The 11,746-nt window shown below is 35.8% G+C and overlaps 1 protein-coding gene across 3 annotated transcripts in view; it reads right to left on the bottom strand.

Annotated features, from left to right (window-relative positions):
- Positions 1 to 863: 863 nt before the first annotated feature.
- The window catches only part of MIB1 (MIB E3 ubiquitin protein ligase 1), a 77,771-nt gene continuing 66,888 nt past the window's right edge, over positions 864 to 11,746 (bottom strand). For all 3 annotated transcript variants that reach the window (XM_005490714.4, XM_005490715.4, XM_014269625.3), the window contains exon 21: positions 864 to 7,233. In XM_005490714.4, coding sequence (XP_005490771.1) covers positions 7,093 to 7,233 — 141 coding nt within the window. In that variant the 3' untranslated portion in view covers positions 864 to 7,092. The remainder of the gene's footprint in view (positions 7,234 to 11,746) is intronic.

Raw genomic sequence — 11,746 nt, 5'->3', positions numbered from 1 at the left:
TACTATCTCCTGGAAAGCAAGGACATACTACTCTGCTGAAAAGGAAACAAACCATTTAAAATACTGAAGTTTTTTTCAGCCAAAACCTTCTTTTAAGTATCAAGAAAAGTTGGCATGATTCATTCTTGAAAGCAAAAGTTTTCCAATGCATGTACATCATCATGAGCAGGGCTGCACAAAGCACAAGAACTTCAACAATTTTATTTCTGACAACTTGTATTTCCTTTCCTCATGGTGGAAAACTAAGTCTGAAAAGGAAGGCCAATGTTTTTTTATTCCAATACTACCACTAATCTTTACTCCCTAAAGGAAACAGAGTATACCCATGAAGAACTCTGCGTTTGATTAATGCCAAATCCAAAGGAAATCTCCATGCACTTTAACCACTCCCATAAAAAACAGACTGTACATGGGATATAGCTGGAATAACTTAGAACAGCCAAGTGCACTATACAGAAATTACTGCATTACACAGCACTTATATTATAAAATTATTATTTATATAGTACAGTAGGAAACAGCCTTCTCAAAATCTAAACCCATCAATACCAAACACTATTAAAACCTGCAGCTTCCACTGCAATCAACAGCAGGGGCTGAAACCCTTGAGACCACAGAGATGAAGTCTTCAACCAATGCCAGCCCTGCTCCCATCACATTCAATGAACACATAAGAAGAAATATGTGAACAGCTCATAAATCCCAAAGCAAAGAACAAGAGGCTACTTCAAATGTATTTCAACAATTTGCATAAATTATTTTAAAATAAAGTTTTTTCAAAAGTATTTGACACCACTTTTTTCATACAGACCTGTCATATAAACCAAGGCTGAAGAAACTTGAAAAATGAAAAGAAACTGAGAAAGAGAGCAACAAACTTTTTATTCTGTCAGTTCCTTTTTTCACCTGTACACTAGGACAAATAAAAACACTAAGCCATATAAGTCTGGTTGGTTTTGTTGCCTTTGATTACATAGGCTTTTTTTTTTTTTTTACAAATGCATCCATTAAATTGAATCCTAAAAGTACAAACCATGATGCAGCATCCGTTGTCTCAGAATATGGAAGTTACTGTATCTGGCAGGAGATGTTTAAATGATCACATTCACGTAGCCAGATCTGTAAAGGCCATTCAATTACAAGTAAACACAGAGTCTAACAAACACTTAACAGCAACTTGGGTCAGTAGAACAGTACTATGAACTGCATATTTACAGAAAAATTTGCACATAATCCAGAGATAATTTTAAATCAACCTTTCTGTTGTTACAACTTAATCCACCCTTTGAACTTCTACTGTGCTGCTTTAACAATGTTTGAGTACCTTGGAGATTCAAAGGCACATAGCACTTCTGATGCTTCCACAAACTCATTCTTCAGGAACATATTATAAAAGAAACAGTTTTTTAAAGAACTTTGGACTGCAAAATTTCTCAATAAAGTCTGGTGCTCTTTTAAACATTGTATGCCAACAAGTAACCAAGTTTGCAAATACCTTTTCGGTATCCAATTTTCAAATTCCATGGTGACATCTAACATCATTTCATTACAACTCAGGAGGAAGACATTTGAGCCACCACCCCCTTTCCAATGTTGTGTGCAAAATATGAGTATTAATTCAGCCCAACTATACTTTTAAATCAAAGCTCTTCAAAAAGTCAGTATACATCTTATATGACAAGTTTTACTAACCATACAGTACATCAGCATTTCCTTTGAAAAGCTTAGACCTTGCTAAGCAGTTTTAAAGTAAGCAATTATATAATGCTATCTGCATACAGAAATTCACTACATTCACACAGGCAACCTTAAATTTCTCCAATAAACAGTCATGTCAAAATCTACAGTTTACAGAAAATACAAAGTTAGTTTTAACAAAAGCAAAAATGCTTCTTGTGATTCAGTAAAAACTGTTTGCTAACATGAACAGTTTGCATTCATACAGACACTAAGGCTGGGACAAATTAAGTATTTCTAGAAGCTCAAAATGACACAAAGTTTTCTAACTATGAAACTGCATGCAAACATACTGATTTGTTATTGGTTATTTCTCTCTTGCTTACAGAAGATTTACCAGATCATAGTAAAGCAGGTACTTTTATATGTTATACAATTACCTCTTCCTCACACTAAAAATGTCACATACAGAAAATTTTCTCAGCTGTCTTTGACACAAAAGCTGCTTCTTTAAATTTGAATATTATGCCCTTCAGATCCTCATGACCAGTGCAACAATTAAACAGCTTTCAGAAAGCTTAACAATATCTAAATTTGCCAATTTTCCTTTACAGAAAATATATACAAGTTTATAAATCCATGGCGAGGGCATTACAACTATATTAACATCAACTCACTAACTGGATTGAAAAGATACTTGCATTCTTGTGAAGACCCTATGGCTGCTGCCCATTCAATAGTTCTATCAAGGCACTGTACAGTCATTAAATCTCTAGTATTCTCCAAGATGTGCTGAAGAATATTGTGAATGTGTTTTAGTTGTTAAAAAGCCCTGAGTCAGAACTTGCGTATTTACCACAGGCTGAGCTATAAAAATGGCACACGCTAAAGCTTCTGCAGACAACAGTTTAGCTTTGTCAACACAAACAAAGTATGAAATGCACAGAAAGACAACAGTATGAATTCCAGGAACTTATGCACAGGTATACAATGTACTTTGTGCCAAATCACACGCTGCTATTGTACGCAATTTACACAGTACTTTTCTAAAGTAAAAAAACCTCTGCAATGTATTCAGACATCAAAACTGATGAAGCAAAAGAAAACTGATGCATTCCCCACCCCTTCCCAAAGACAATGAACAGCTAGAGAAGAATTCAGCACTTTGACAGAAAGGAGGTAGCACTGCTAAAGGTTAGACTGTAGTGTTGTTGGGGTTTGGTTTTTTAAAGTGAAAACTTGACCCATGCAGCACAAAGAACAGGATAGGCTCTTCGGTTCACCAGCTGCTACTGGAAGAGTAAAATTAAATTTCTCACAATTAGTTTTGTAGAGGAAGCTCAGATCACTAGCTGAAAGCAGCTTCTTCAAACAATTTAGTGTTTATACTAACTGTAATTAATACTGCTAAAGATAATTACACATACATAAACCTTCATCTCTAGAAAATATCTACACAATAAGTACTCAATTATTTTTAAAAGACCACTTCAGGTCTTCAAAAGAAGCTAAAATACCAATTATAAGATTATGCTATAAAGGCACAAGTACTTGTGCAAATCTGCTATATTCTCACCCAGTCCAAGTTAAGAATACCACCTTCTAATCAAACCTCCACATTTAGAAAGGAACTTGTTTGCTATCTCACCAGTCTAGTTTTTATTACCCACTTCAGGAAAAAGGGATTTCTCCAAACCCCAATGTACAAATACACAGTAATCCAACAAATGGAAAGTAAGCAATAGCAGCCCAGATTTTGAGAAGTGCCATATAAGCCTGGGCCACAATAAGTGATGATACAAGTTTTGAGGGGAAAAAAAGTCAAAGGTAGTTATATAAAAGTTAACAATCTACAACTATTTAGTTTATTCTGTTAACCTCCTACGTTGTCTTTACATTTTAAATCACTGCATAGTGATATGACTGCCTAGGTCCCTTAATGAATGGAAAAGAAAGTATTTTACTTAAATATCTGAGCATACCTCACACTGAACAATACATATTTTTATGTGTCTTGTTACTTGTTTCAAGAAACAAATGGAGATATTTCATTCCATTTCATTTCAAAATTGTTATTAAATGCTGGGGAATAGACATAAAAAACCTTACAACCCTTACATTCTACGACTTTACAATAAATTAAGAGATAAATGCCTAACTGATTTTTCTAATTTTCACTTTGATCAGGTGAAATTTAGACTTTGATCTTTTGTTGAAGACAGAAGCACAGTGGTATTTCCTTAACTCTACTACTTGTTATGATCCCCTTTGGCCTTCAAGTGAATTTCTCATCCTTCAAATATGTGCTATCCAATGAAACATTCACACTCTGTGCACAGATAACCACAAAATAAAGCAAATGAGCTTACTGGGATCCTCAACAACACTGGCTCACCTTCTGCACCTGAATGAAAAGAGAGTCTGAATATAAATATTTCTTTCCATAAATGATATTGGATTTGCAAGCAGTTTTCCTCTTTAAGTTTTTTGAAAGGCAAACTGTATCGCCATCTCCAGACGTGATACAGCTCTTCCTCCTGTCAATAAGAGACCTATATAAATAAATCAAGCATCTTGGTTAGCTTTCCTAGTTTTTATAATTCAGTTGTTTTTCTTGGCACTAAAATAGTCGTTTTTCTGTGTCACCATCAAGCTGACACAGATCAGTCTCAACCAGCACATAACACTGCTGAATGAGTCCAATCACAAACTCCTATGCAGTCACATCCATCTGCCTTGAGCGCAGTATAGGATACTAAAGCTGCTCCTACAGCAACACCTTCAGTCATTGTCTCCATTTCCATAGGAGTGTGATTCAAGCACTGAGGGTGTTAAGCAGTAACTTACATCTTACATCCAGTTTCCTACCCAGGATGCTTCAGATCTGTTCTAACTCAGCTGAATTATTAAGCTGATGCTAAGCTGGAATACTTTCAAGTAATTCTGGCCTGTTCCAGCTACTAAGAGTCAGGAAAATGTGAACTGCTATACTGAGGTTTCAGTTTTGAGTTGTTATCAAGAAGAGATCCACCCTGCATCTGCATAGTCAGGTTTGCAGAGGTTCCCCTAAAGAATGAAGAGGACAAAATATGTCTGCCAGAGACAAAGGAAATCAAGGTAGAAATCTGATGGATGACAGGCTAAAACTCAGAATGGATCATCAAATGGCACATCCTATTAGAGAAGTATTTCCAGAGGAAGCCTGACAAGAAACGGAAGCCTACTACAGAAAGCTCAGCTGTAAAACATGCTACCAAAAAACCCCAAAAAATTACCAAAAAACCCAAAAACCTTACTAACATGCATGTTGTGCAAATGAAAAGTGCAATGAACACTCAGATGCACACAAAATTCAAGTGGAGATACCCAAAATGCTGAACTGAAAAGAGGTCTTACATCAAAAACTTTACAAAACTCCTTGAAATTATGGTATTTTTGAATAGGAATCGATAAGCTAAAAAAGGGAAGCCTGCTTCATTTGGTCAAGAATACAATTATCTGAGACCAGATGACTACTAGTATACAAAATAAACCAGACTACTACAGTGACTCCAGATTGTGATTGTGTCCAATGACAGAATGCTGAAAATAATGAGGAACATTTGGAATGCTGGAGGAGGATTAAAGATGGCTATTGTAAGGCTGTGTAATACACCACTTCATGGTGTTAAAAGCCCCTCTACATACACTTTTCCAATATATCACTGTACTTGTTTCCTGGAAAACTTTATTCAGTGTTTAAATCTTATTGCTTAAAGGTTTGTCTATCTTTACAGTTTATTACTAACAGTCTTCTGAGACATTTGCCAATATTTGCACAGTTCAGGTATATCAACATCAGTTTCAGAAGACAGATTGATTTATCTGCAAAGATCACAATTACAACATTATCCTTACTTGGATCTTTCCCTGAACTATCCTTTTATCCACATTTTAGACATATGCAATGAGAATTCAATGATAAATTCATCTTAGCTGCAAGTAAGGCACCTAAGTAACTCCAGCACGAATTTCTTTCATGTTCTGCAAGAGCACATCCAAATGAAGTCTGCACAACGGCAATGGGCTACATGAACTGTGCACTCAGAAAACAGTCAAATCACTTAGGAGCAAGCACAGATTCCTTTTAGCTACAAGAGGTCCTTAAATCAGTGTATTTTCTACCACTAAAAAGGATGAAATGATACATTTGTTTTCAAAATGTTAATAGTTTGCAGTCCCTAACAGTAGCATTTTGGAGGTCAGGTGGAACAGCTTTTTACCATATCAGGGACAAGAAACTCCTTCAGCAAAATTCAGCTCAACTAGGCACAGCTCACAAAATTCACTGTTCTGTCAGCAATATCTTCATTTGCAGTATTATTCAGTAATGCTCACAGATAAGTTCTGGTGTTAACACCCCACTTAGATGAATAATCAATATTAAATATTCTCTTTTGCTGTTGACACTGTTTGCCTGGAGACAATAAAACTCACTTAAAAAGAAAGGAAATTTTGCAAAATCTCTTTTTTCTGAATTCACAGACCCACAATTTCTAAATGTCTCTGCATGTATGCGTTTCTACACAACAGATGAAATTCACTCATCTAAAAGGGGTAACTGACCCACTGCTCAAATGTTCTCCTTTCCACTCAAGCTAAAAGCAATTCCATACCAAGTAAAGTAATTAGCAGAATTATGACGTTTGCTATTTAAGTTACTTAGCTTGAACCTATTAGCTCAAAGTGCTGTTTTGGAAACATAATGCTTCTAAGACAGATTTTTCTTTTTATTGTTTCCTACACAACCCATCCTCAGGAACAAAGGGCATGATGAAGTCAGAATTACCCCTACCATTGCATTCTGAGGCATGACCTTATGGGAATAGTATATCTATTATTACAGTGTATATATTTTGTATTGATTTTTCATGACTGTGTATTTCAAGACAGAAATTAATTGTGAATCAGAACTGTCACAGGAAATGTTGACACTCTCCAGAAAGCTCAAAGCAAAAAAAAAAAAAAATCCTAAATATTTATGTTTGGTAGTAACGGACAATATAAAAAAAATTCCCTTACATCACTTGACATCTGATACATACATGATACACACGAACAAAACCAAAATAAGATTGTTCCTTTAAACTTTAAGGGGAAGAAGAAGACAGAAACAAACTGAAAAAAGACTCCTTTAAATCAGCATTAGGTTTAGATGTTTTTTAAGAGTAAAGCTACAAGCTGACTGTTCAAATACTGTTTCTTTTATTTGGTGTGTTCACAGTCTTTAAACAATTACTATGTAACAAACCTGTGCTACAGTATTAGAAATGTTTTCATCAGAACCCTTTCCTACCTTCCAAACTAACAGAGGCTTAAAAGCATCAACATGTCCTTACTCTTTGCCAACCTAGTAAAAAAGACCCTGGCCCCTGCTCAGTACAAAAGGATCCTCCGTTCGATGGCCTTGCGGCAAATGGGGCACTCGCTCATCCGGTCTCCGCACAGCTGGCACGTCCCATGGCCACACAGGAAGATCATGTTCTTCAGGCGGTCCAAACACACCGGACACATCGTCTGCAACACATTTGGACAGGTTACCTACTCAGTGGTAGCAGTTATACAGTACTATAACATAAACATCTCAACTGCTGAAATTCAACAACAAATATGTCATCCTAAGCATAGCAGATAATTGCCACAGCCACTAAGCTAAATTGTGGTGTTTTTTAAAAATCCCATTTTTATTCCACATGGACTTAAAATATCTGGGCTTTTCCTACCCCATCATGACACAATCATGTAGATTTTTAAATATGATTTCTTTAATTAAGGCAATCCAGTAGTAGGTTGACATCATATTTTCAATATAATTATGCAGATTTGCAACATTAAAACACTCTTCAGAAACATTCTACTTTATATCATATAATCTTCCAGGGAACAAAACATCAACAGCTTGATGTATGCAATGCTTGGGTAATGATTTGCAAATTTCTTCTCAGGCTAGCTAGCCATTCATAAACTTACCTGTAAACACCAAGCATTCAACACCCACAGCAGGAATAAAAATGTTACATAATCAATATGATATGTAAAATTTAGTACTTTGTGGAAGTTATCCAGATTTTCAACCAAAAGAACACCTCAAGTTTCAAATTAAGAGCAGTTTAGTAAATCTGTAACCTTCACTCATAACAGCAGCACAGCAAACTTTTAAAATCAGTTTTAATTGCTGAACGTGAAGTGATGGTCAATGCCCAAAGTTCTTCAACAGCAAAATTCATTTTGCACCAAGCCACTAAGGAACAATGTCCTTCACCTTTTGTCATGTGCAGAAATTGAAGTTTTCATAAGGCATGTTCCTTCACCATAAAATATAATGCACCCATATTAGGATTTCATTTATAACAGCTTATCAAATGTTAGTAAATGAATAGATGTTACAAAAGATGAAAATTCTTAAGACCATTCTATAGAACAAATCAAATCTAAGATTCCTCTTATCTGAGACATACTACAAATATCTAACAATTACAAATGTTGATCTCATACATAAAATGAAATACTGACAGTGCTTGTATTTCAAATACAAATTCATTTTATCACCACGTTGCACCTGTGATTTACTTCTGTATTCATCATTGGGGCTTCACTTCAATTTGTTCATTGCATGAGAGAAAATCCATACCAAGGTACCCTGTTCAGAAAAATCCGAAAGCACATTTTCTATGAAATCAATAGGTATTACTTCCTAGGGTAGATAGCGTAACTGAAGACCAAAAGAATTCACCAAAATTCTGCTTAAGAGTTTAAATTGGCATGGAACCTGGCCAAATCACTTTTTTAATCTTCAGGGTACTAGTATAATGGACTAGCAGGAAAATAAAACTTCCAGGTAAAACCTTAAGCCATTTTATACTTTAAAAAAGCCCTGAAGGGGAATGTGCTCCAGCTTTGCCAGAATTTCCACAATACTGTAACAAAACATTGTCAAACTAAGAATTTACAGAAGACTGTCTGTCAATCAGTCCTGCTCATTTTTCCATTCACATGAAGTCACCACCTTCACATCCTACACATCAATGGGACCTTTAGAGTATTCCTCCTCCAATAACTCACAGACCTCAGGTATCAGTGAAACAGCTGTTTCCAATGCAATGAATACACAGCTGTGTGACACGTGCCTATAACCTGGCAGCGCTGGTGTGATGCTCTTCCACAAAGGACTGACAAAGCAAACACTCATCTTATCTTTGGGAAAATCCCCCATGTGTAGCATTTACTGTATGTTTTGGCTAATTATTTGCTTTTGTGTCTAAATATAATATCAGAATTACTGAAGTTACAAGGGTCTGTTTCTCTCCAAATGCTACACCATCATTTAAAAATGAAAACATCCATTAAGGAACACAGAAATAATAAAAAAATCAAATCTGTTGAAACACCATTACTTTAAACTGTTTCATTCACTCAAGGACAGAAATCCCCATATTTTCATTTTATAGATATGCAGTATTAGAAGACTGCCCTACTTCTCCTGCTTAGTACAGAAGCACAGTATATAAAATATGTTAGCTGTTTAATTTCTTAACATGATACTATCTTAACACTTCAGTTACTTCACACAGGAGGAGGACTCAGCTGGCAGAATAACAAGCTTCCTGTTTGCTACACAGTTCTCTTCTGACAGGCTTTTCTCAATTGGTTCAGCAGTTTCCCAGTGGAGTATAAGCCCAGATAACTGAGTTTTATCCAAATGTGAAGGAGAATTCCTTATTTAACCACCATCTTACACTTGCACAGTGAAAGAAAGTTCACGTGAAGCCTTATGCCCCCTTTGAGCAGCAAAAAACAAGGAGTGAAAAATAAGTACCTATAACCATTATATTATTTGTTAGAACATCCTCTGCATGAAATCCCATTTTTTATCTGCCTGCAACATTTGACTCCCATCTTTTGAACAAAAACAAACAGTATAAAAAGGCACTATGCCTGTTCTATATGAGAATTACTTCTTCAGGTAAGTACTCTGGGAAAGTGCCCATTGCACCTTAAGTATAACTGGGTTTGCAACTCAAATTATTTTTCTTTCACTAACAAGGTGTTTTAAACTGCTTGAAGTATGAATTCCTCACTACTAAAAACAGTTTTCACAACAATATACAGGTGCACAGTGACAAAATAAATTTATTTTGTAAGGAAGAAGAAAGTGATGTAAGTATGGTGAAGGAACATACATAAGATATTAGATGGATGATGATGATTATGTATGAAATGGAGTGAAGGTATTGCAATTACAGTCAAAAGGGTTCACATTCAGGGAATCCCTGACGAATGGTGTGGTCATCAGATGTGGGAGATTCTGTTGACATCAGCATCACTTCTGCTTGGCACCAGAAATAGTTTTAAAAGCTTGCTGCACTAACATATTAGATTATCATTGAAGGTATGAGTTGAAACAAAGGCTTATACCTGCTGAAAGAGAACAAATTAACTTTAAGTAGAAAAATATCAATTGAACAAGACGACCGAACTATTACAGCACAAATCAAAAGAACAGACAATTATTCTGAATGCTGTGCAAAACTTCAAGCACAAATTTAAAAGATGAGATGATCAATTTTAATCAAATCTGACTTGCTACTCACAAGTATGATACAACTTGCCCTGTGTCACAAGACTAAGCACAAAAGACACTGAAAACACAAGTCTCAAGCCAAGAGGCACAAAAGGAATAGCCAGAACCATCTCTTTCTAGTCAGAGGCACTGAACAATTCTGGCAGCTGGCTAGCAAAATCCCAAAGATTAGATAAAATCAGAGAGAATAAAATAGCACCTAAGGAAAACTGACAAAAAAACCCTGAGATCACATCTAATCAAGAAGAAAAACTGTAACAAAGTAGTTTTCTTTTCACCTGCCTATACATAAGAACATCAGCACTGGCAAACAGAACCCTGATCTTCTGTAACTCCTAAAGTACCCTGAAAAAACATATCTGAAGAAAACAGATTACTTGCATTTAATCATGCATCTGGCATCTTGTGCATGCACCATTTCAAATGGCAAAAGAATAACCTTATTCTTTCCATTCAATGCTAAAAAGTAAAGCAGAAGCTATATAGTGGATGCAAGCCATCAGAAATGACAGTAACATCTGGAGTTTCCAGATAAGACAGACATGCATTTTCAAATTACAATTTTCAATCTTGCATGTTCTTTATAGATAAAAACTACACAGGAAAGAGTTTTTAAATTCTGTGACTGGGGTGCTGGCCCAGTCACCATATGACAGGAAAAGCTCCTCACAGACATTCAGTTGAGCATATCAGCTCTCAAATTTAAGGCATTTTGAAACACAGGCCCTAAAGCTGGCAATCTAAATGTTCGAGCCCAGGCTTTCATGCACATGAACAGCTGAATCCAACAACTACCAGGACTAGATGTGATCCTGCCATCACTGAAGTATTATGGACTGCTGTAAGCCTACTACAGGAAAAGGCAAGCTAGAACACCTCAGTTTCCTGTATCCATGAAAAGTTTCTTCCAGTTGTGTTATACACATTTGACTACTGAATGAGGTTTCTAAGAGAGTAACCTCATTCAGTAGTCAAATGCTCCAGATCCCTTACTGCTGAAAGATCTGCAAACACTACACCTAATTACAAAGATAAACCTTAACATTTAAATTCCAAATACTTGAATTACATGTATAATATTTTCAAAGTTTTAACCTTGCAGCCACACAGTTTTTTGAAGAGTGTGTTCACTATACCCTTCATAAGACAGATAACTGTCAGCTATTGTTCCAAGGCAGTTAATGAACAGACAAGTCAAGATTAAGGTAGATACAGAATGATGAAGATGACCTACTTTTATCACTGCTCTGTGAAAACAGTTTCTTCTGTACCAACACATTCAGGTCAGCTTAACAGAAAATGTACTGGCTGGCAAGAGTGTCCTTTTTCAGTCACATCAACACACACACTCTAATAGATGGATTATCAAACATAGCCACTTGATTTTTTCTTTTAATCCCATACATAAAGGATACAAGTCACATCCCACAAAAAATATTGGTCTTCCAA

Source organism: Zonotrichia albicollis, chromosome 1 (genome assembly GCF_047830755.1).
Source record: "Zonotrichia albicollis isolate bZonAlb1 chromosome 1, bZonAlb1.hap1, whole genome shotgun sequence".
Classification (NCBI taxonomy): domain Eukaryota; kingdom Metazoa; phylum Chordata; class Aves; order Passeriformes; family Passerellidae; genus Zonotrichia; species Zonotrichia albicollis.
This window is presented reverse-complemented; position numbering and strand designations above follow the sequence as displayed.